The 26,633-nt window shown below is 45.0% G+C and overlaps 1 protein-coding gene across 3 annotated transcripts in view; it reads right to left on the bottom strand.

Moving 5' to 3' along the window:
- The window catches only part of ERBB4 (erb-b2 receptor tyrosine kinase 4), an 816,477-nt gene that overhangs the window by 348,088 nt on the left and 441,756 nt on the right, over positions 1-26,633 (bottom strand). For all 3 annotated transcript variants that reach the window (XM_081857293.1, XM_081857292.1, XM_081857294.1), the window contains exon 3: positions 26,141-26,324. In XM_081857293.1, coding sequence (XP_081713419.1) covers positions 26,141-26,324 — 184 coding nt within the window. The remainder of the gene's footprint in view (positions 1-26,140; positions 26,325-26,633) is intronic.

Below are 26,633 nucleotides of genomic sequence, written 5' to 3'. Positions count from 1 at the left end.
AGACAAGAACATGGTTGCTCATTTCAGGCATTGTGCCAAATCATGGTTAAGAATGTTTAACTGGAGGAACGTGTGTCCACGCTCCAAAGAATTAGAGAGCTGGAGCTCTTCTTGGAAGCAACAGAGCACACCGTATCCACCAAGGAGGAGACAGGGGACTCCCCTGAGAAGGAGGCTAGTTCACCAACACAGGAGCCAAATATATGGAGAAACGTGACTCAAAGAAGTAGGAGGCCCAGGGTTCGCTCTGATTGTTTAGAAATACACAATCGCTTTGAGGTCCTCTCCCCTAGAATGGAAGACGAAGAGCAGACTCCATTTGAGGATCTCTCCCTCGTTACAGTCGATCAGGTATATGAAGACGAGCAGCAAAGTCAGTCCTCAGGGAATGTGCAGGCGACCTTGGAACGGACAGATCACGGAAGAACCCCGACCAAACCTAAGAGGAGGCGTGTAGTGGTGATAGGGGATTCCCTACTGAGGGGAACAGAAGCAGTGATCTCTGCACCTGACAAGATGTCTCGGGAAGTGTGCTGTCTCCCCAGGGCTAAGATCCAAGATGTAACTGACCGACTGCAAGGAATCATAAAACCCACTGACAAATACCCCTTCCTCTTGGTTCATGTGGGAACCAATGACACTGCAAGCAATAGCCTCCAGAAGATCAAAAGAGACTATGAGGCTCTGGGCAGGAAATTGAAGCAATTAAATGCACAAATTGTCATCTCATCTGTCCTCCCAGTTGAACGACGTGGCCCAGGGAGAGAGAGAAAAATAGTGGAAGTGAACAGCTGGCTTCGCAAATGGTGTAAACAGGAACGGTTTGGATTCTTAGATCACGGACTGCAGTTTCTTGAAGATGGACTTCTGGCAAGAGATGGGCTGCACCTCACAACAGTTGGGAGGAATGTTTTTGCCAAAAATCTCAGAAACCTCATCAGGAGGGCTTTAAACTGACTAATGTGGGGGAGGAAGACAGTGCTCCTGAAGGTAGGAGTCTATCAATTGATGAAGATGATCATCCAAATGTCATAGACCAAATGGAGCAAACAGCACGCAGACCCAGTGGTGGGAGGAAAAAATCCTTAAATAAGAGACACGGGGAATGATTAATGGACTTCAATGTCTGTACACTAATGCGCAAAGCATGGGTAATAAACAAGATGAGCTTGAGCTCTTGGTACAGCAAACTAAATATGACATAATAGGCATCACTGAAACCTGGTGGGATAAGTCCCACGACTGGAATGTAATAATGGAGGGTTACAATCTATTTCAGAGAAACAGACCAGACAAGAAAGGAGGAGGAGTAGCGTTATATGTCAGGGATGTGTATACCTGTGAAGAGATCCAAGATTTAGAACCTCAAAGCCAAAGTGAGAGCATTTGGGTCAAAATTAAGGGAGAAAAGAATAACAGGGACCTCATTGTGGGAGTTTACTATAGATCCCCAAGCCAAACGGAGGACATAGATGATGCCTTCCTGGAACAGATGGCCAAGCATGCAAAAGGAAGGGAGATAGTAGTAATGGGGGACTTCAATTACCCGGATATTTGCTGGATGTCAAACTCAGCCAAGAGCATAAGGTCAAACAGATTCCTCACTGGCCTTGCAGACAACTTCATTGTCCAGAAAGTGGGAGAAGCAACAAGAGGAACAGCCATTTTAGATCTGGTCCTAACCAATGTTGATGACCTGGTTAGTGGGGTAGAAGTGGAAGGATCATTAGGCGCGAGTGATCATGCTCTTCTGAAGTTTACTATACAGCGGAAAGGAGCAGTCAAGCATACTAGGACTCAATTTCTTGACTTTAGGAAAGCCGACTTTATAAAACTTAGGGAAGTGCTGGGTGAGATCCCATGGACAGTAATATTAAAAGGAAAGGGAGTTCATGATGGCTGGGAGTTTGTTAAGAGGGAGATAGTAAAAGCACAACTTCAGGCAATACCAATGAGACGGAAACATGGAAGGTGCCTAAAGAAGCCAGGGTGGCTATCTAAAGAACTTTTAACCGAGTTAAGATTAAAAAAGGATGTGTACAAAAAATGGAAAAGGGGGGAAACCACCAAAGAGGAATTCAAACAAATAGCCAGCACGTGTAGACACAAAGCCAGAAAAGCTAAAGCACAGAATGAACTCAGGCTTGCTAGAGAGGTTAAAAGCAACAAAAAAGGCTTTTATGGGTATGTTCGTAGCAAAAGGAAGAACAAAGAAACAGTGGGGTCACTCAGAGGAGAAGATGGTGTAATGCAAACAGGGGACACAGAAAGGGCTGAACTCCTCAATGCCTTCTTTGCCTCAGTCTTCTCCGATAAAGAAAACAATGCCCGACCTGAAGAATTTGGAGCAAAGGATTCAGCAGAGGAAACACAGCCCAGAATAACTAAGGAGATAGTACAAGAATACTTGGCTAGTTTAGATGTATTCAAGTCTCCAGGGCCAGATGAACTGCATCCAAGAGTATTAAAAGAACTGGCAGAGGTGATCTCAGAACCACTGGCAGTCATCTTTGAGAATTCCTGGAGAACAGGCGAAGTCCCGGCAGACTGGAGGAGGGCAAATGTTGTCCCTATTTTCAAAAAGGGGAAAAGAGAGGACCCAAATAATTACCGCCCAGTCAGTCTGACATCAATACCAGGGAAGATTCTGGAGCAGATCATTAAGCAAACAGTCTGTGAGCACCTAGAAAGGAATGCTGTGATCACCAATAGTCTGCATGGATTTCTGAAAAACAAGTCATGTCAGACTAACCTGATTTAGTTTTTTGACAAAATTACAAGCCTGGTAGATGAAGGGAACGCAGTGGATGTAGCCTACCAGCAAGGCATTTGACAAGGTGCCCCATGATATTCTTGTAAAGAAGCTGGTAAAATGCGGTCTTGACTATGCTACCACTCAGTGGATTTGTAACTGGCTGACTGACCGAACCCAAAGGGTGCTCATCAATGGTTCCTCTTCATCCTGGAGAAGAGTGACTAGTGGGGTGCCACAGGGTTCTGTCTTATTCAACATCTTTATCAACGACTTGGATGATGGACTCAAGGGCATCCTGATCAAATGTGCCGATGACACCAAACTGGGAGGGGTGGCTAACACCCCAGAGGACAGGATCACACTTCAAAACGACCTTGACAGATTAGAGAACTGGGCCAAAACAAACAAGATGAATTTTAATAGGGAGAAATGTAAAGTATTGCACTTGGGCAAAAAAAATGAGAGGCACAAATACAAGATGGGTGACACCTGGCTTGAGAGCAGTACATGTGAAAAGGATCTAGGAGTCTTAGTTGACCACAAACTTGACATGAGCCAACAGTGTGACGCGGCAGCTAAAAAAGCCAATGCAATTCTGGGCTGCATCAATAGGAGTATTGCATCTAGATCAAGGGAAGTAATAGTGCCACTGTATTCTGCTCTGGTCAGACCTCACCTGGAGTACTGTGTCCAGTTCTGGGCACCACAGTTCAAGAAGGACACTGACAAACTGGAACGTGTCCAGAGGAGGGCAACCAAAATGGTCAAAGGCCTGGAAACGATGCCTTATGAAGAACGGCTAAGGGAGCTGGGCATGTTTAGCCTGGAGAAGAGGAGGTTAAGGGGTGATATGATAGCCATGTTCAAATATATAAAAGGATGTCACATAGAGGAGGGAGAAAGGTTGTTTTCTGCTGCTCCAGAGAAGCGGACACGGAGCAATGGTTCCAAACTACAAGAAAGAAGATTCCACCTAAACATTAGGAAGAACTTCCTGACAGTAAGAGCTGTTCGACAGTGGAATTTGCTGCCAAGGAGTGTGGTGGAGTCTCCTTCTTTGGAGGTCTTTAAGCGGAGGCTTGACAACCATATGTCAGGAGGGCTCTGATGGTGTTTCCTGCTTGGCAGGGGGTTGCACTCGATGGCCCTTGTGGTCTCTTCCAACTCTATGATTCTATGATTCTAAATATATTTTGGCAGAATTGTCTGAAATGGCAAACCAGAATCTACTATGCGTTGATGTCTGAGTTGATGGGCCATAGTTATATCAATTGTTAACCTCCCCCACAATAAGATTTGTACCTACACAGGGGGTGATTATTAGATATAAACAAGCAACATTAAACCATGGTTTGCCTGTACATTTTGAAGCTCAGAGAACTGTCTCAGTATTGAAATATGATTAGTGCTAGTCATGGGTTGAAGGATTAACAATTTCTAGGTTAATTAAGGACCTTTCCAAATCAAAACCACCCTTTTCAAAAGGGAGAGCACCTTAGCTTTCACTATCCACAGAAAGTGGTATATTACATGCCCCACAGCAAGTTTTTGCCCTGACGTAGTGAAAGGTTGCTGGGATGTCCAAGTGACTGGAAGGATTGCTTTGCATGCGAAAGCACCAGGATCTTTCCGCTTACTAACTGGCACATGAAGGTGTTTTCTTTAATTTGTAAAAGTTAAAAACAAACTCCTATACAGTATTATGGTAAGTGGAGAAGAGTTGGAAGCAGGCGAGGTGGAAATGGGCACCAAGGGGTTGAGAAATCATATTTCAAACTCAGCATCAATCTTTAATCAATTCAGATTTACACTACAGAGTTTTCGTTTCTTCTTTGAGTAAGTCCTTCTTTTATTTCACAACCCCCCTACCCTGCTAGTGTTGCGACAAAGCGACTGTCACTATGTGCATGTCGATCAGGTCCACAAGTCTCTTTAATTATTACTGCAACAATAGAACTGGTCTTCCTCATTCTCCTATTGCCACGAAATGCAATTCCATATTCCAGAATGCAACACTTTCCTGTAGTCGTCATGTACTCCCTTGGACGGCGGTGTTAATTAAAATGTCAGAACGACATTTCTTTCTGCATAAGCGGGTGGTTTTGTTTTCAAAGAAGTGAGCCAAAGCAAGGTGGGAGTAAACCAAAAGCAGGCCATGGGATGATAAGAGAATTACAAATTAAGTTTCACACCTGCATGGAAAGCAGTGATATTGCTGAAACCCAGAGCAGGCTGTGCAATCTGCAGGGAACACTGTGGCTTGTCCAGTGCTCCCTGCTAGATTACCATAGACCTGGGTGACTAGGTTTCTAATAAGCTCCATATGCTGTTTTGCTGCCTCTGTTTCTGGCTGCTGTCTCCTGCAGGGCAGCACCAAGTCTTCTATGTGGAACATTTTCAGTAGGAAAGAAAAAATGATCCTGATCCTAAAATGTTCCATCCAAGCCCCTTAAAGATTATGGATTGTAATACACTATTGGAAGCTTATATTGCTTTGGCAACATTCCCCTGCCCCCTTTGTTTTTGTCTTATTCCAGAGAATTGTGTAGCCCATCAGATTTGGCAAGAATAAACAAAGCCAATTCAGGAGGAAGGCATTGCTTTCTGAATCAGATTTAGCCATGCACAGTATCACGGGAGGCAAAACAGTCGTTTCAGAATGAGCACACTGCTACTCACATCACATTTCATTTATTCTGAAGATATAAACACTTTTTGGTTTGGTTTGGTTTGTTTCTCACTGGAAAGGGACACTTTTAAAACATAATAAAAGTGTACGAGAAATGTACACACACACAAGCATTTCATTTCAGCTCACCACCAGTCATCAAGTTTGAATGTCAGAAAGTGATTGATATAAGACAGAATGAATGTAAAGCCTGATAAATAGCTGTGTCAATTAATAAATCATCCCATTGTTTTCTGTTTTAAAACATTCATTATAGTTTAACATTCATCACCATTTTTAATCTTTCATGAACTGCTCTCTTCACAGATAAGGATACTTTTGCTGTCCGTGAAGAATAATGTGAAAATATTGTCTTTGGTGCCTAACAAAGAGCATCATGTACTGAGATCAATAATCTAATGATTTACAGTATAATCAATTGAACAAGTCACAGAGAATCTCTTCTATATCTTTTTTTAAGTACATCCCTTTAAAAGCTACATATGAATGGTAGAAAATTAGGAGGGCAGCTTTCCCCATCAGCAGATATCAAAACTGAGAAAATCTGCCCCGTCAGGCTACTATTTAAAGAGTCACAGAGTTTCTGTGGAGGAAAAAGTTGGCAATTCCAACGGGTTTTGACCTTTCTGTATACATTATTTGATCACAGAGAAGAAGTGCATAGTTAATTTAGACCTGTGTTTACTCGGAAATAAGTGCCAATGGACTCAATTGGACTTACTCCCAAGTAAGTGAGCAGCCTGAAAGACCCACTGTATACATCTGGGGTGTTTTTTGTGAATGGAAGAAAGGTAAACAAAATAGGAAAGGAGAGAGATTTAATCAATAATAAGGAAATAAAAAAATGGCTAAAACACATTTCCCTTTAAAATCTGGATCAGAAACTCCCTCTCTGGGCCTAAAAAATGCTGATACCCAATTTATTGTTTGGTGATCATCAATTATTTGCTATCCAAGATTCTATCAAAGGTCAGAGGATTTACCCTTCAGGGCTGCAAGATAGGAAAGTCTGAAATACTCAGCAACCACAAAGCGGATTAACACTTTAAAAATCCTCAGCACTTACTTTTCCTGGGTTTATCTGAGCCAATATAAAAGTGATTAGTGTTGAAATCTCACCAAAGTGAGCACTAGCTTATTATTCTATTGCCAGGCATACCTACTGACAGGTAACACTAACCAGAACATTAAATGACAGTTGGGAAACCACCATACAGATAATGTTTACAAATGTAGGAAAATGAATTGCCCAGATACCCTGGAATGAAGACAGGAATGGGATGAATAAGGACCACAAGCCTTTATTAAGAAACAAACAGCAACTTGTACAGCCATTAATTCAGCCTCACTCATTCTGGGTCCCTACAATTTAAGGTGAGAGCTAGGAAGGCCCACCTCCCACCATCTGCCTTACATGAGAAACCCCACATGACTCACAACACCCAATCAGTCTAAGATCTGGTCCGTTTTCCTCATCCCCAGCCAGTCTTAAGGGATGCCGAAGAGTCTCTCACTGCATCCTTCCCACCCTAGCTGCTCATCTTTATGTGTGATGATCCCCACCAAGGTCCAAGGCTAACTCCCCTTAAGGCTGGTCAGAAGACAGGATAGTTGGGTAAGTGTGGTGTAGTGGTTAGGAGTGGTAGATCTGGGGAACCGGGTTCGCGTCTCCGCTCCTCCACATGCAGCTGCTGGGTGACCTTCGGCTAGTCACACTTCTCTGAAGTCTCTCAGCCCCACTCACCTCACAGAGTGTTTGTTGTGGGGGAGGAAGGGAAAGGAGAATGTTAGTCGCTTTGAGACTCCTTAGGGTAGTGATAAAGCGGGATATCAAATCCAAACTCCTGCTCCTTGCCACAAACCTTGCTTTTGATGGAGATCTTGTTTGGAGGAGGACATAAACCAATGACCTTAGTGTGAGGGCAGGTTGGTATAGAGGAAGAATTCATGCAGGTTTGCCTCCTCCCATAATTTCAAGCTTCTCGCACCCTGCGGATTTAATTCCTTGCCCCTGGAGGTCCCAAGGAGGAGGTTAAAACCTTGCAACTTCAGCTCTGAGACATGACTGCCCTGGAGATGGAAGGTAAGGAGAGCAGAACTGGATAATGTCCAGAATCTTAAGAACTGGAGATTCCCTTTAACACTGACGGAAGCAGAATCCATACCTTGGGTTTGGCCTCATGAGGAGACCGTCTCCAATCACAAAATAGCATGGAAAAGTAATGTGCTACAAGCGCAAGCTCACATTCAGAACAAGCAAAAAAGGTTAGACTGTATAGCTTTTGCGTTGGGGAGAGAAAGTGTTAAGGACAAAAGCATTATCACATTACATGATACATGCCACCATGTAGCTGTGTGTCTAGCAGTGCTTAGAAAACATGTGTTTTGTCATTTTAAAAAATGGAAACTGTGACCACAATCCTGAATCTCAGCAGCAGTCGTTTATTGAGGTCAGCAGTCAGCAGACCAGAAACAACCTATACAGTACACCAAAATCCTAAATACGGAACAAATGCAAAACATGTAACGTAGTAACATAAACTGTCCCTCAGTGGATACTAATGACCATTTTACTGTATATTTCATTAAACATCTGTGAACTGCTACTTGGCAAAACACTATGCCAATTTACAGGATAATAGATAAACAACCAGGCTACAGTGCATTGAAATAGCTCACCCCAGTCATCTGATTTGACAGGTTCAGATCATGTGAATCACAATCCTGAACATTTTAGCTTAGCAGTAACCTCAGAGACTTTATTGGGATGCCTGCCAGCTAACTCGTTCAGGAACAGCAGCCAAATTAAGAAGACCCGTAGCTATGACACCCTGTGAAGCATTCACTGTGTGAGCCAGGGACAGAGGAGCAGAGAATGAATATGCCACGTCTAGAAGATGTTCTGCTGTTAGCTCCCCAGGCTTCTTTTGGATAAGACAAGTGTCTACGCAGAGCTCAGCTCTTTGCTAACGCACGCTCAAGGCTTCTATGGAGACCAGCTGTTTCAGCAGCCCAGCGAAGAGCTGGTATCACCCAAAGCAGCACCCAGCAGGAATAATGTGTTAATGTGACATTTATGGGGGGCAAATTAACATAATGCATGCATATTGCTGCCAGAAATGAGAATAGCTTCAAGAGCATTGTGCCACATTGTAGTATGAAAAATATTGTGTTATAGGTAATGTCCTAGGAGTGGATAGATAATCTGTGTATTTGATAACTTGGAAATTACACCAGGTGCTACAGCAGCCATTTGGCAAACACATGGAAGGCAATTTCTCCTCCGACTTTCTGTAGCTCATGGGCATATATTACCAAACACATCTTGGAAAATGCTTTCATTTCTTTTCTGACACCATCTAGAATGGCAACATGTGCACTGACTAGTAATGCTTACCAAATTTCCCCCCATGTGACTTGCTATTGTCTTTGGATTTTCAGGTTCTGAATTACCTGATCTTACCTGGGGACTGGAAGTTAAGTGTGAGAGTTCTGCCAGTCTGATTTGTGTTTTTATTTACACAATTCTGACACAAGAACACATTTGCACAATTCACTACAATTTTCACTATTTGTGTTGTTGTTTCCCGCCTAGGTTACTAATGCATGCAGACATATAAGTATCTTAAATAACCCACCACGCAAATTATCATATCAGAATTCCTTTTAGCACAAATATATATTCATTGTGCATGTGCGCACCAGTATCCTGTAAAAATAAAAATACATAAACTGAATCGTATGTCAAATTCAAAGATTTGTATCCAGTGAAGTTGTTCCATTCTCACAGGACTTTTTGCTCATTCTAGGGGTTGCCCAACCTTCTGGGGCAAATTCGGTAAGGTGGAGAGAGGGAAGAGGGAAGTTCCGCTGCACAAGCAGAAGTCCTTGCACTAATGGGATGACTTCACAAACCTAATTTATAAATTCTCCTTCGAAGGAAGGAAGGAAGGAAGGAAGGAAGGAAGGAAGGAAGGAAGGAAGGAAAGAAAGGAGGAGACAACAGGACACAGGAAACTTGTGGAAGAGTAATGAATCAGGATGAGAGACAGCAATTCATTCCTAATGTTTACTAAATAAAGTCAAGAGAGTTGTGTTCCCCAGCATATTTCTGTTTATTCAGATACTGCACACTTGTAAATTGCTTTATTTATTTATTTTTTTCAGTTGCTTGGAATATCCACAAGTAGAACCTTACCCCTGGACATTTATTTCAGCCTTTTAATTCTTCATTTCTGTTGGGCTATTTTCCTTTTTACTATTGAATATGTATTTCTCTACAGTTGACTTTTGGAAATGAAGATTTTTAACTCAGTGTGTGTACATGTGAATAATATAGTTCAGATAGTGGGCACGGGTGTGGGAAATTTCTGTTTTTTCTTTTTAACTACAATTCTAACACACTTTCTAGAATTTTTGCAAAGGAAGTGACTGTAGCCTGAGATGCAAAAGAATCTGGAGATTTTAGTAGTTCTCCTCTTAACTGAGATTGGATTTTACAAGTCCCCAAAGTTCTTCTCTGAAGCAGAAACCTATGAGACATTTACCAACAACTCTAGTCATTATGCAATTTGCCTTTGATCCACTGTCTTAATTCCCGGGAGGAGAAGGAATCACAGGGGAGCGGGTGAACTATTGTCATTTGCTGAATTTGGCGCTAGGAAAGCCAGGCTGCTGCATCTGGCTCCTCCTTGTTATCAAAATGCCAGCCTTCAGGCTGCTCCTAATTATACAGGTGCGCATTGCTCACGCATGTCATGCTCATATAGCTTTAAGGCCTAAAACTAAGGGTCAGGAAAAAGCAGGCTGAGAATGATAACTTATATACTAAATGCTATTGCCAAATACCAGTTTCTGCATTTGTTCGGTCATGTGGGGAATTGGGACAGGGCTTGGTTGGAAGCTCCAATTTCTTAGGCTCTCACTTGAGCAGAGGGAAGGGGATTAAATCGCACTGGACTTTTCCCCCTCTCTGCCTCAGTTTCTGGGCACCCAGGCACTTTCAGTGGAATTCCTCCCTGAATTGCCTCTCAAGTCCAGCTCTTTAATGCTGGTCCCCATGCACTTCTCTTTCTTCCATATGCCCCTTGTGACTGCAAGATGCCTGATCACAGGGGTTCAGCGTTCTTCTTCACCATCAAGGCAACAGGGTGACTGGTTCCTAATGTGTCTTCTGGCCTTCATTAATGAGCCACCCCAGCCTCACCTTCTTTCCCTCCCCACTCCTGACACAGGCTACAAATCTACACCACCCTGCCAAGAACCCTTTCACACCAGCACAAGCTGGAAAGGAGTCACATCTCCTAAGGACTCTTCTTCAGCAGTGATGTTGGTTTACTCTGCCCCCTAGCCAGGAACATTGCAATCTCCCAGCTAAAACTCAAAAGAAGAAGAACCCAGAGCTATGATAATTTCAACTGACAGAAGCAGCAGGCAGTTCTCTGGAGAAGCACAAAAACAAGCACAAGTTCTTTCTGATGGTTAGCTGGACAGACACTATCTTACATTTACATTTAAAAGGAAATGAATGCATATGTGTTTTAACGTAGTGTAGGGGGGAAAGGAGTTTCAGAAGAGACAGCCCCTAGAGCAGTTTGAGAACATCAAACAAAAAGGCCTCCAGCATGTTCTCCCAATGTGACACCTTTGTTCGTTCAGCCCCAGCCTGCAGGCACATTCCCTGTGACACACGAAAGGTTCCTCATATCAGAAAGATACAAAATACAAATGAATTGCCAACCTGTACGTTCATCTGCCCATCTCCACCACTCACAATTTATAATGGAATATTTATTTACAAATCAGATTGAGGAAGCACTATTTGTAAATGTCACTGAACACCCCAGAGCAGGTAGTGAATGTAGTTGCCTGTCTGTTCACGTTTATAGAAGCAGATATTTTCCTTGCAGTCGGTCTTCAGAGTCCTTCTGTTTATTCTCAGCTTTGGACTTTGGTGTTTTTGTGTGCCGTCTATTTTCATTTCCCACCTGAGTTGGTTCTCTATCTCTGTCCACTTTTTCGTCTCTCTTAATGTATCTACAGTAACATGCAAACCCTACAAGCCCATGCAGACTCTGTGCTTTATTATGAATGCAGAAGGCAGCCATCACACTAAACAGAAGCACCATATTTCCAATTCAATCACATTTCCTACCATTTCCTAGGACCCCTCCTAATGCTGCAAGTTATATGACATGGGGACATTTTGACTGATTGCTTCTATGCCTGGAAGTATCTTGTTGAAATGCTTCATATATACCTACTGCTCTCATGTAAGCAAACAACAAGCACAAATAAATACTAAGCATAGAAGAAAAATGTGTGTACTGCAGAGGTGCTGCCTATGTCTTTAGTATTAGCAGTTTCACAGAGAGGATCTTAAGGGAAAGTAACTTAAATTTTAAAAGACGCTTTCAGTGTCACATTTTCTGCAAGGAAGAGAAGCCTTTGGGGGGATACTTGCATCAAGGTGACATAAAAGTTTGAAATACATGGGAAATAATCAAGAATGCAATCACTTACAGCCAGGGGCGGAGGAAGGGGTGTGTGGTGGGGGACGGTAACCCCGGGTGTCACCACTGAGGGGGTGACAAAATGCCAGGCGGCACTCACTGCGGGGCCTGCAACGAGCCCGAGCCATGTCTCCTGGGAGAGACACGGTGGCTTGGGCGCCCACGGGCTCCGCGCTGCCCCAAACAGTCCACCCCCTCCCCCTCAGCTGTAGGGCGGCTGGGTGGGAGGAGACAGGCAGACTCCTTGGAGGCCCCGCGGAGCGCCCTGCCCCAGCTGGCCCTGCCCCGCGGGCACAGGGCACACGTGCCGCCCCAGGAACCTGACCAGCTTGCTCTGCCATTCACAGAGCAGCTGTGTGGAATGTAGCAATGTTCTCCGCATTGCTCTGTGAATGGCATTTCCTCGCACACTTAAGACAACAGAGTTAAGCCATTTCCTGGTTAAGTCATTATGGTCTCCCAGTTCCTTTTTTTCCTGGGGCTACTCAGGGTGCTTAGTACCGGCACCTTTCCCCACATGTTAAAGATGAGGCACTTAATGTAACAATTTCATGGTGAATTTCACCGGCACCTCCCCCCCCTTCTTTTTCTTTTTATAAAAGCACTTGCGTCTTCCCCACAGGAAAACTGAATATTCCAGGTTTGAGTCTCAACTTCTGCAGATCTTAGCAGGAGGAGATCATTTCTTACCTCCAAAGCTGTCCCCTCCTACCTACTGGTAGATTGTATCTTGGAAACTTGCATGTACAATTGCTTGGGAGAATTATGGACAGTTGCTTCAACCAATGCCCTACTGCTGACTCTTCATCCCTTGGTCTTAACACCACCATAAATCAGGCAATGCTGCATTTTAATCTCAATGGGTGGCCTCTGCGTCTCTGCTCATCACAGTTTTGATGTTCGACAACACATAACTCACTTTTCACAGGCAGAGAGATCTAGCAGTACAACAAACGAACGATCAGGCTGGGGCTCCCATGTGACCTGAAGAGATGTACTTCATCATTTTTATGAACACTCCTACAAATTCCTCATGAACTGAAGCTTGGCAAGGAGGAGAAATGTCAATACATTCAAATTACAGGGGAGAAAACATGGGCATTTCCTTCTGATTGGTGTCATTGGAATGGAATCTAAGGTATACATATTTGTCTCATATTTCCAACTGGGGGGAGTTTTACAGTGCTGTAGGGTTTAGTAGTTTTCTTTGGTTAAACTGTAGCATTATAGCATCTTTGCAATATGTGTTTTGTTTACAATTATCCAACTAGAACATTGTGAAGGTAAACACACTTCAATATACCAGAAGCGCAGTCTACCTCACATTCCCACAGAGCAACAAGGCTTCACCAGGCCACTGCATTCAAACTGCAAAGTATTATATTTATTTTTTGCTAATTCTTTGTTCTTTAAAATAAGTGCAAGGCTGCTACGTCTTTTTTTTTTTATCGTCATAACAAATTCTTGCTCAGGGCAACAGCAGCAAAAATAAAATCCAGGTTTCTTACATGTTGCACAAAACAAAGTGCAAACAAGTCAAGGTCCCGTGCTCAACAATTTGATCTGTTTAGAAACGACATTATCAAACACTATCTGCCCAAGCAGAAGGATTACTGGGTTTCACTATTTAACTTCCCAGAATGCAAACACTGAAAGAAAATTCTATTTTGTCAAAATCCATTGAGCCAGCATAGTGCTGAAAGGGTTTGGGCATTTTCCAGACAGATCCCTTGTGCTTGCAGTGTCCATGCATAGCCGCAAAATATTGTTGTGCCCCTCAGAGGTACCAATTTATATCTGAATTAATGCTGCACCAATTGTTACCTACTTGGACTTTGATTTCTGGTTGAAAGGTTGCCATCTCAAGAAGTCCCATTAAAGAACAGTCTCCTTCCTGCAAACAACCTATGCTTGAATTAAAGGAGGGAGGGGCAAATCTGTGATTTTTGTGACGAGGCCCCTTAGCTACTGTTTTGGAATATTCCAGCGGTTGGGGAGGGGGGAGAACTTGCCCCCTATCCTTATTCAAGGCCCCTCTCCACAAGGTCTCTCTTCTACCATGTGTGGGGCTGAGGAAAGTTGCTTTGTTTACTCTGCCTATTCAGCACTTATCCAAAAGACAGCTCAGTAGTAATGTGAATGTTCAATGAATATCATGCATTTAGTTGAGGATAAACCAAAACTGAGAAATGTAAGTATTATTTTTGTAGCTTTTTAAAAACCCACAACAGTCCCAACATAGAACTGAATAAAAATGGGGTAGTTTCAAAAGTTGCTCATGGACAGAAAGAAAAACACGTGAGGGGTAAGGAACCCTTTCCAGCCTGAGGCTCAAATTCCCTTGAGGGGCAGCTTTCTAGGACTGGACATGCCAGTGGTAGACAGAACCAGGGGCAAAGGTAGGTGGATCAACAGATGTGACTCTTATCTCTGTCCTGTAGGGCACACCCCAGCCATGCTAAAGAGGCAGAGATTTCTGACCAGGGCTGCACCAATCTAAAGGAAGAAAGCCTCCATATATCAAGTGAGGGAGGAGAACCTGTTCCCTGGAGAAATGGTTGCAAGAAGAAAAAGAGCAACAAACTCCAAAAGCTGGATCGGACAAGCTACAAAAAAATACCATTGGTCTTTTATAGCACTTTTGGATATTTTCCACCAGTTTCTTCTGAAATTATGTTTTTACAGCCATATCCAAGACCAGGGGTTGCCCAGTTTTGGGGGGCTAGTGGCCACACTGTGCATTTTTAGAGTGATGTGGGCACCAGTCACAAAATGGCAGCCATGGGAGCATGGCATAACACAACATAGTTGCCATGCTGGGGCATAGCACAGGAAAAAATTAGACTGAATACAGTCATGGGGAAGCTTTCCCGATAATTGCATTTCCATACTAGAAAAAAGATCAAGCTGCTGAATTTATTTCTGACATACAACTGTTAAAGGCATGAGAACCCTGCTTTCTCCCAATGCTAACAAAAGCTCAAGCTGTGATCCTGTGCCCACTTACCTGGGAGTAAGCCCCAGACTAACTTCTGAAGTATACATGTATACCACTGTACTGTGAGTTAACTATACAGTGATTTTTTGATGAGTGTGTGGACAGAAGCTCCTGCACAGCAAGAGACATGTCTAAGTGCTTTTACAAAGTTTTCACATTTATTTTTTAATTGCTGCACCTACTAACACTTGCTTTCATTTATCTGCCCCCACCATGCTGCCACCTGAATGGCACCATCCCGCATGGCAGGGACGGCCTTCCTAAGCATCTTTCAGTGTGTTACTCCAAAGTCCTGGAGGGATAGAATTGCAGTGACAGACTGATAAGGCAGAGCAATAGAGTTTAGCCATGCTAACGATGAAACACGCTGTCTTGGGACTGACTTGTTTGCAAATGCTTGCGTGCAAGGAGAGAAGAGCTTGTTTACTGAAGATGCAAGGAATAGGTTATCTGAAATACCCCAAAGCATTAGTACAATTGCACAGTTTTTCAGAAAGTGAAGTAGAAAACACCTGCCAGTTTGTATTATTACTGGTGCACTCTTCCTTTTGCAGGCCTTTGTCAGTCAGACTAAGCAGAGAATGAACCCAGGCTTAAGCTGAATGTGCTGATCAACAGGAAGCCAGAGTCAAGAGCACGTGACTGATAATATTATAGCCACCCCTCTGAAGTGATATAACATAGTTTTAATCCTTCAAAGACAACATGCCTAACATAATTAGACATGAAGGGATGGTGTGCCTTGTTCTTGTAATGGAAAGGAAGGTGTTTATTCAAACTAATCCCTCTGCCTCCAAAATCCCATATACTGTATTGCAACCATGTGAAACTTTTAACACCTCCCTTCCTCCCAGCTATTTCACACTCACAAGATCACATGAGGCAAATGAGATACCCTCAGGCTGTGTGCTTCTTGGTAATGGATCAAACAATGTAGAGGATTTGTGCAAACACTGGTATACAAAGCTAACTACACTGGCTAACTAACAAACAGTTGGAACATAAACTAATGAATGTTTTGTGCCTCAGTGCTGGGGACTCATATGGCCACACCTTACAAGTCACACCTGCATGAAGAGAGGCAGCCCTTGGGAACACTATCAAAGAACAAAAAGAGAGGACATCAGCCATTTTGAGATTTGGGATTTGATGCAGATAGAACTGGACACAGCTGTGACTTCAATTTTCCGTGGTACCACCTTACAAAGTTTGCAGCAGCAAATATACACAGCTGACGGAAGCAAACTGCAGGGCCACCTGCCTTTCCCAGGGACATTTCACTTATCTTAAACTGTTTGTTTCGAACCTGTCATGGAAATGTATCTACATCATCAGAGGGAGGAGGCGGAGATGCGGGCAGGTGTTCCAAGGGCTAACCATATTGGGGGAAAGCGGAGGAAGGCCCGCAAGCACTTCTCCCATAGATTTGTAGTGGTAGACTAGCATAGATGGTCTGATCTGCGGGTTTACTTTGGGCGCTATTCCCCCTCCTTCCTCCCGCCCCGCCTGATGGAACTGAGAGCTGCAGATGGAGCATGAGTGAAAAGATACAGAACTGAAGCAGCATCTTCGCAGGTTGGAATTCGTTTTGCACAAAATGTGGTTGCTGCTTGTAGTTATTTAATTGCAGTGTTTCATCAGCTGATGTCTTGAGCAGCAACCTCTGGAAACGAAGGGCTAAAAACCGGCGCTGCTCTTCAAAATTACCTGGTCCCTTTTAACTTCATATTTCAGCTGGTTGACTAAAATCCCTTATTTTCAAATCTGTAAGTTGACAGCTATGCCAGAGGGGCTGCTTCCCCCGGCCCCCATGGGTCCAACGCCCAGTTTCCCAGGAACTTACATGGTTTTTTGGGGGGGCGCAGCGGTGAGCAGGAACCTGTGCAAATAGCACATGCCATTCATGCATCCACACTAAAGTTAAGGACTGAACAAGACTGATGTCAGTTTCTCTCTCTCTCTCTCTCTCTCTCTCTCTCTCTCTCTCTCACACACACACACACACACACACACACAAACCTATTAGAAATGCATTTCCCAATACCTTCCGCACTGCAGAAACTAGATGTTTATAAAACAACACTTAGAATAGGTAGAGCTCAGATGCAAGATAGACTTTAAAGCCAGTGAAATCCTCAAAACATGTACAGCAATAACTGAGTTTACAAATATACTTTTGGTTAAAAGCTGCCAAAATATTTAGCTCCAATACAAGAACAATGTAAGCCAAAAATAAAATGCAGCCCTTCAAAAATGGAAAATAGTAGAAAGATGTGTACAGTGGTACCTCAGGTTACAGACGCTTCAGGTTACATACGCTTCAGGTTACAGACTCCACTAACCCAGAAATAGTACCTCGGGTTAAGATCTTTGCTTCAGGATGAGAACAGAAATCGTGCAGAGGTGGCGCAGCGGCAGTGCAAGGCCCCATTAGCTTCAGGTTAAGAACAGTTTCAGGTTAAGAACGGACCTCCAGAACGAATTAAGTATGTAACTAGAGGTACCACTGTATTTAAATGCTGATGATCTGCATTTCATTTGACTTAATCTCTCTCTCTCTCTCTCTCTCTCTCTCTTTCTCTCTTTCTCTTTCTCTCTCTCATTTCTGCCTATCAGAAGATTTCCATGTGTTGTCAAATATTGTTACTGCTTAGATGATAATAATAATAATAATAATAATAATAATAATAATAATAATAATAATTTATTATTTGTACCCCACCCATCTGGCTGGGTTTCCCCAGCCACTCTGGGCGGCTTCCAACAAAGATGAAAAATACACTAAAATGTCACATATTCAAAACTTTCCTGAACAGGGCTGCCTTCAGATGTCTTCTGAATGTCAGGTAGTTGTTTATTGCTTTGACATCTGATGGGAGGGCGTTCCACAGGGCGGGCACCACTACCGAGAAGGCCCTCTGCCTGGTTCCCTGTAACTTGGCCTTTCGCAGTGAGGGAACTGCCAGAACGCCCTCGGAGCTGGACCTCAGTGTCCGGGCAGAACGATGGGGGAGGAGACGCTCCTTCAGATATACTGGACCGAGGCCATTTAGGGCTTTAAAGATCAGCACCAACACTTTGAATTGTGCTCGGAAACGTACTGGGAGCCAATGTAGGTCTTTCAAGACCCGTGTTATATGGTCTCGGCGGCCGCTCACAGTCACCAGTCTAGCTGCCACATTCTGGATTAGTTGTAGTTTCCGGGTCACCTTCAAAGGTAGAGCGCATTGCAGTAGTCCAAGCGGGAGATAACCAGAGCATGCACCACTCTGGCGAGACAGTCCGCAGGCAGGGAGGGTCTCAGCCTGCGTACCAGATGGAGCTGGTAAACAGCTGCCCTGAATACAGATTTGACCTGTGCCTCCATGGACAGCTGTGAGTCCAAAATGACTCCCAGGCTGCACACCTGGTCCTTCAGGGGCACAGTTACCCCATTCAGGACCAGGGAATCCTCCACACCTGCCCGCCTCCTGTCCCCCAAAAACAGTACTTCTGTCTTGTCAGGATTCAACCTCAATCTGTTAGCCGCCATCCATCCTCCAACCGCCTCCAGACACTCACACAGGACCTTCACCGCCTTCACTGGTTCCAAAGAGAGGTAGAGCTGGGTATCATCCGCATACTGATGAACACCCAGCTCAAACCTCCTGATGATCTCTCCCAGTGGCTGCATGTAAATGTTGAAAAGCATGGGGGAGAGGACAGAACCCTGAGGCTCCCCACAAGTGAGAGCCTAGGGGTCTGAACACTCATCCCCCACCACCACTTTCTGAACACAGCCCAGGAGGAAGGAACAGAATCACTGTATGACAGTGCCCCCAGCTCCCAGCCCCTCAAGACGGTCCAGAAGGTTGTTATGGTTGATGGTATCAAACGCCGCTGAGAGATCCAGCAGAACTAGGAAACAGCTCTCACCTTTGTCCCTAGCCCGCCGGAGATCATCGACCAGTTCGACCAAGGCAGTTTCAGTCTCATGATGAGGCCTGAATCCCAACTGGAAGGGATCCAAATGGTCCGCTTCTTCCAGGCGTGCCTGGAGTTGTTCAGCAACCACTCGCTCAATCACCTTGCCCAAGAATGGAAGATTTGAAACTGGGCGATAGCTGGCCATATTGGCAGCATCTAAAGATGTTTTTTTTAGGAAGCAGTTTGATAACCGCCTCTTTTAGTGGGTCTGGGAAGGCTCCCTCACAGAGAGAAGCACCCCGCGTAGCCATTTACCCAGGCGGGGGCAGGAGAGTTGGGGCAGCAAATCAACTTTACTAAGAGACAAGATCCATTTGGCTCCTCCTCCTCCTTTCCTTGAACTGTTTCCAGTTCGGCTGGTTGTTAGTAAGAATCTTTATATTACTCCACATACCTGAGTTTGCTTGGATTTCTTTGCCCTCCTCATCCCTGCATTCATTTGTGCTATGTCTTTTAGATTGTAAACCTGCAAGCAGGAGCTTCTTTTTATTGAGAATGTAAGCTATTCTAGGCCCCTTCATGGATCACTGCCTTGTCGTGGCGAAGGGGCTTGAAGAACTCAGAGACGCTATGAGTCATGCCGTGCAGGGCCACCCAAGATGGACAGGTCATAGCCGAGAGTTTAGAGTAAACGTGATCCATCTGGAGAAGGAACTGGCAAACCAATCCAGTATTTTGCCAAGGAAACTCCATGGACATAAAAAAGGAGAATCTTTGAGAAGAAAGTGAGGGTTTCCAAGGCATGCTCTGGTTCATGGGGTCACGGAGAGTCAAACACGACTAAGATGACTAAACAACAACAAAAGCTATTCTGGGAGCCTTTTCAACTGAAGACCAGGGTAAAAATGTTTCAGAAAAATACATGATTGTGTATATCTATATATACACAACTACTGAATGTGCAGGGAGTCTTTTTTCACCAGATGTGGATTTAGGGCAGCATGACTGGTTCCACTGTATGGAGTGCCAAGCCTAGGGGGCGCTGCAGGGGGCACAACTATGGAATAGTGAATTGAGCAGAACAGAAGGCGAGAGGCAAGATGATGCTGAAATTTGAAAGATCAAAGTAAGCCCCTGTTTCCACCTTGGCCAGCAGCATGCCTGAGTAACAAACATGTCCCTGTATAAAAATGAAGCAGAACTGGGAATTATTTTTATATTCACCCAATATAAACTTTTCATCTTTTCATCTCTCCTGTGGACTCTCCTGTGTGAGTGTCTGAGGGCCCTGCTCCTTCCTGCCACTTACCACCTGGCCCAGGGCGGGGCCTGAAGCCTCACAGGGACTGCGGCGCTCTGCTGCCCAGGAGGACTCTCCTGTGTGAGTGTCTGGGGCCCCTGCTCCTTCCTGCCACTTACCACCTGGCCCAGGGCGGGGCCTGAAGCCTCACAGGGACTGCGGCGCTCTGCTGCCCAGGAGGACTCTCCTGTGTGAGTGCCGGAGGGCCCTGCTCCTTCCTGCCACTTACCACCTGGCCCAGGGCGGGGCCTGAAGCCTCATAAGGACTGCTGCGCTCTGCTGCCCAGGAGGACTCTCCTGTGTGAGTGCCGGAGGGCCCTGCTCCTTCCTGCCACTTACCACCTGGCCCAGGGCGGGGCCTGAAGCCTCACAGGGACTGCGGCGCTCTGCTGCCCAGGAGGACTCTCCTGTGTGAGTGCCGGAGGGCCCTGCTCCTTCCTGCCACTTACCACCTGGCCCAGGGCGGGGCCTGAAGCCTCATAAGGACTGCTGCGCTCTGCTGCCCAGGAGGACTCTCCTGTGTGAGTGCCGGAGGGCCCTGCTCCTTCCTGCCACTTACCACCTGGCCCAGGGCGGGGCCTGAAGCCTCACAGGGACTGCGGCGCTCTGCTGCCCAGGAGGACTCTCCTGTGTGAGTGTCTGGGGCCCCTGCTCCTTCCTGCCACTTACCACCTGGCCCAGGGCAGGGCCTGATGGGCCGCACTAGGACAGTTGCTGTTACTGCTGGAGGGGTGCAGAGTGCTTTTAAAATGTTTTTAAAAATTTCTTTTGAATTTTTTGTATGTGGGGTGGGTGGGGGTGGGATGGATGTTTATTGGGCCAGGGAATTTGTTTGATTTTACATTTTTGTAATTTTTACTGTTTTTTGTTTGTATTGTTTTATGGTTGTTGTTTTTTAAGGTGTTTTTTTGTTCTTAAGGGGAGGGGTCAGGGCTGCCGGGGAGTAAGTCCCAGCCAACAAAATGGCTGGGGCATGTTCCACAGGGGGGGATGCACTGTGACAACCGATCTCAGTGATCACGTGTAGGAGGAAGAGTTACGCTAAGACCAGACCATGTCATTACAGAGGGGGCAGGTTTAGTCGTTGTCTGAGGACTATCCCCGCCTCTGGGTCTGGTCCTGACTGGATGGATACTAGAATCAGCAAGGGATACCCACATGACCTGAAGGTGCTGCTGTGCAATGCCAGGTCAATGATTCATAAGACCACTGCCATCCATGACTTGATCATGGATGGAGGACTTGACCTGGCATGTGTAACAGAGACTTGGTTGGATGAAGCAGATGGGCCTGTCCTTGCCGCTGCTTGTCCACCAGGTTTCTCTTATGCACAGCAACCCAGGTCACGTGGGCGGGGAGGGGGGGTTACAGTGATTTTTAGGAAGTCATTAGTTTGCACCAGGCGTCCTATTGGGAAGACCCAGTTTTCCGAGTGCATGTTCTGGAAGTTGGGCAATAGGGGCAGTACAGGATTCCTTTTGGTGTACTGACCTCCCCGCTACACCAAGGATTCCCTGCCCGAGCTGCTTCAGGTTGTGGTGGATGTTCTCCTGGAGACACCTAGCTTGGTTGTCCTAGGGGATTTTAACATCCATGCCGACACGACCTTACAAGGGGCCGCTCGGGATTTTGTGGAAAGCATGGCCTCCATGGGGCTGTCCCTGAATAAGTCTGGCCCAACCCATAGCCGCGGACATGCCTTGGACCTGGTGTTTACCTCTATGGATGTTGGTGATCTGACACTAAGTAAAAGCGAAATGAAAGAAGTGCCATGTTCAGATCACTTCCTGGTGCAACTGGACTTCTCTGCGACCCATCCCTTCTGCAGGGAGGTGGGACCGATTCGGATGGTCCGCCCCCGCCACTTAATGGATCCAAATGGTTTCCAGAGAGTGGTAGGGGATGCTTTATCCCATGTTGATGGCCTTTCGGCTGATTCCCTGGTGGCCCGCTGGAATGTGGAGTTAACCAGGGCTATTGACTGTTTGGCTCCGAAGCGCCCTCTCCGATTGCATGGAGCCCGGACAGCCCCGTGGTTTTCCATGGATCTGAGGGCAATGAAACAATCGTTGAGACAGCTAGAGCGCCGGTGGCGGATAACTCATTCCGAATCTGACCGGACACAGGTTAGAGCTCAACGTCGAGCCTACCAAGTGGCGATAGCGACGGCGAAGAAGACCTTCTTCGCCGCATCTATTGCATCTGCAGAAAACAGCAGCAGGAGACTTTTTCAGGTGGTTCACAATTTAGCGGAACCACCTGCGACTTCGGGGCCCAGTACGGGCCACATGATCTCCTGCAATGATTTGGCAAAGTTTTTTGCAGATAAAATCGCTCAGATTCGGGAAGAAGTAGACTCCACTGTGGGAGCAGGGCCAGGGCGGGAGAGTGCTAGAGTCCTGTCTAGTCAAGTTGTGTGGGATCAATTCCAATCTGTTACCTCCGAGGATGTGGACAGGCTGCTTGGACGAGTGAAACCAACCACCTGTCTCCTTGATCCTTGCCCATCCTGGCTTATAAAAGCTTCGTGGGGTGGTGAATGCTTCCCTCCGTGAGGGAGTCTTCCCAGACCCGCTGAAAGAGGCGGTTATTAAACCGCTTCTTAAAAAACCATCTTTAGATGCGGCCACGATGGCCAATTATCACCCAGTCTCAAATCTTCCATTCTTGGGCAAGGTGATTGAGTGAGTGGTTGCTGAATAAATCCATGCATGCCTGGAAGAAGGGGACCATTTGGATCCCTTCCAGTCGGGATTCAGGCCTCATCATGGGACTGAAGGACCAGGTGCGCAGCCTGGGAGTCATTCTGGACTCACAGCTGTCCATGGAGGCACAGGTCAATTCTCTGTCCAGGACAGCTGTTTATCAGCTCCATCTGGTACACAGGCTGAGACCCTCCCTGCCCGCGGACTATCTCGCCAGAGTGGTGCATGCTCTGGTTATCTCTCGCTTTGACTACTGCAATGCACTCTATGTGGGGCTACCTTTGAAGGTAACCCGGAAACTACAATTAATCCACAATGCGGCAGCTAGACTGGTGACTGGGAGTGGCCGCCGAGACCATATAACACGGGTCTTGAAAGACCTACATTGGCTCCCAGTACGTTTCTGAGCACAATTCAAAGTGTTGGTGCTGACCTTTAAAGCCCTAAACGGCCTCGGTCCAGTATACCTGAAGAAGCATCTCCACCTCCATCGTTCTGCCTGGACACTGAGGTCCAGCGCCGAGGGCCTTCTGGCGGTTCCTCACTGCAAGAACCCAAGTTACAGAGAACCAGGCAGAGGGCCTTCTCAGTAGTGGCGCCCACCCTGTGGAACACCCTCCCACCAGATGTCAAAGAGAAAATAACTACCAAACTTTTAGATGACATCTAAAGGCAGCCCTGTTTAGGGAATCTTTTAATGTTTAATAGGTTATTGTATTTTAGTGTTTTGTTGGAAGCTGCCCAGAGTGGCTGGGAAAACTCAGGCAGATGGGCGGGGTATAAATAATAAATTATTATTATTATTATTATTATTATTATTATTATTATTATTATTATTATTTGAAGTGCAAAGCAGTTCCCTGCCCATTAAATCTACTGGCCAAATAATATTGCCTTGGACCTGATCACTATAGAAACCTTTCTGGGGCCAGCCATAGAAAATACCGGAAGCTGCAGAAAGAAAACCATGCTCTAAATTATAATGGGTCTTGAGTTGTGGCTGTGTCATTGCCCCAGACCATCGTATCACAATGACCTGAGCAAGATGTCACAATAGAAAATTAGTATCTCCTCAGGCTGAAATACACCAAGCACCATATGCAATTAATTTTAATGGAGCCTGTCTGGGAAGAGGGCACAGGAATGATACCATGGAGAAGCAGCACACAAACCTTAGTGAGCCTTTTGGACCACACACAAGCAATTAGGCATAGAACTGTACACACCAAAGAACGAGGATAAAAGGAACCATTGCCGTCCTTGCTGAGCACTAGGGAATAATCAGTGTCTGAGAAATAAATAGACCCATATTCATATATACTAATTAAATTAGTATACCACCCATCACAGTGCAGTTCACAACACAAAACACATGTATGTGTGCACAATTTTACTCCCATGGGAATCAGCGGTGGACTTTGAGAGAGGACTCCAGCTGCTTTGCCCCACAATGTTGCTGTGAAAAGATCATGGAGCATCCCTGGGAGGAAAAAGAGGGCTACCCCGTTGATCTACTTGGGACAGTGATGTGCCCCCCCCCCCAATGCTCCTGGAAGGGTGTCCTTCCATAGAAACATTATGGAGTGAAAAGATGATGGACATCACTAGGAGCACGTCAAATTCTTTCTGTGACAGCTAAACAGCTTTTGGGGGGGGGGGAGAAGCCTCTTCTGCGTGCTACAAATCAAGTCCCCTAGTCCTGAAATTTGTGAGAATTTGGCCAGTTCACCCCTGAAAAGTGGGGAAAGTGGCCCCCTACATTCACAGTGAGAAAATGGAGCTTGCAGGGTAGAGAGGCACCTTCAGAACAGCACTAGTTTTAAAACAGGCAATTCTTTGCTATATTATGGGATGCTACCAAAACATACTGGAGCAGGAACCGGCAAGCCACTCCAGTATCCCTGCCAAGAAAAGTCCATAGATAAAGACAACAGGCGTGCCTGGTGTGCTCTGGTCCATGGGGTCACGAAGAGTCAGACACAACTACACGACTGAACAACAACAACCAAAGCATGCAGAAACATGTTTCATCCTAAAGCCAACAAGTTTAAAATAAAAATAAAAAAACCAAACAGCATTACTTATTTTCACATTCATAATTTAAAAGCACTGATCTCCACTCACTTGAAAATACGGGACACTTCCTAAGTGAGTTATGTACATTCTTGCTTTTCCTCACCTTTGAACACCACAATGGAGATCTCCCATCAGGCGCTATCCAAATGTGCTTTAGTTCACACAAGCCTGCAGGCGCACCACTCTATGGGGCCAACGTGTCTCAGGCTCCCGAGAAGAGCTTTGTCCGCCCTATAATCAATTACTTATAACTCTACCAGACATCTCACTCTCTGATCCCCCCCACAAGCCATTAGATGTCATTTCCATGGTCTTCGGTGAAATATCACCCGTGTGTTTGCCTCTCTGGGCTTCTTTGGGAGGAAGAGCACAATACAAAACAAATAAACAAACTTTAATAAAATGTCCCCTAAGCAGGGCTTTTTTCAGCCAGAACTCAAGTAGGCGCCATGCCATTATAAGAGAACAAGGGAGGCATTCTTGGTGAGTTCTGGCACATCTTTTTCTAGAAAAATAGCACTGCCTCTAATTCATGATGAGGGATAAATTCAATTCAGTTTGCATTTAAAGGTGAACCTATCTAATTTGCATTTTCTGAAGCAATACAAGAACTGAAACACAGCCATTCTTCAAAATGTGCAGTTCTCTAAATATTGCAGTGTAGTCCTTCAGCTGAGTAATCTGTGTTCTCTCTCTCTCCACACATACATACATACATTGCGCGCGCACACACACTCGGGTAAAATGTTCATACGGATGCATAAATTACAAAAAATAACATACAAAAATGCATTACTAGAGAAACTGCTTCGCAAAAATGTGTATATTAGGAAAAAAATGCATACAAAACTTTATATTTAGGAATTATCACTAAAATGTTGATGATTATCATGTGAACTGAACATGAGAAAGTGAGGAAAACCAAAGAGAAATTGCAAGAGATAAAACTTTTCCCATTACTGCACTGCCATTCTAGGGAAAGCTTCACATACCAAATTTCTGTCTGTCAGTGCTCCCATTGAAGGAACAGGCTCCCTGGGAGAAAAATATAACACCTTTATGGAGGTATTTGTTGTAGACTGTGTACATTTTCTTGTACACAGAAGATGCTTCTGTGTACATTTTCTTGTACACAGAAAGACCAGCAAGTTCACCTGCCAGTAGAATCAAACAGCTCTATTAAAAGGTCTTTCCCTTACCAGTCAAGTTCTTCAGTCCAAGTCGCCTGAGTCCAAAGCTACCATCCTTTTTGTAGTTAAGGAAGATGGCCAATGCAGAACGATCATAGAGTTTAGTTCCACGAATGATGCGCAGATTCTCCAAGGGAAGGTATTCAAATTGATTCAAAGCTACCAAAACATAGCCAGTGACTTCTCGGATAGACTGCAAGAAACAAAAACATAATTTATTTGCTATTTAACATTTCTAGACAGCTTTTTTAAAAAAAGAACTTAAATTCTCCAAGGAGGCTTACAAAGCATGCTAAAAACAACACAGCATTAGCATATCATTTAAAAACAGACTGAATTAATACAATTCCAGTCAATGGCAATCTATCCATAAAAACCTGTTGAAGCATTCCAACAGTCCCCTGTGTGAGGACTGCTATGATGTAGCCCCTAAACACCGGCAAAGAAAGAATTAAATTGCCCCCATGAAATCATTCAATGACTTTGGGACCATCACAAAGTA

The sequence above is a fragment of the Podarcis erhardii genome (assembly GCF_964252035.2).
Source record: "Podarcis erhardii genome assembly, chromosome: 1".
Lineage (NCBI taxonomy): Eukaryota > Metazoa > Chordata > Lepidosauria > Squamata > Lacertidae > Podarcis > Podarcis erhardii.
Note: the sequence above shows the minus strand (reverse complement) of the source record. Positions and strands in the feature narration are given on the sequence as shown.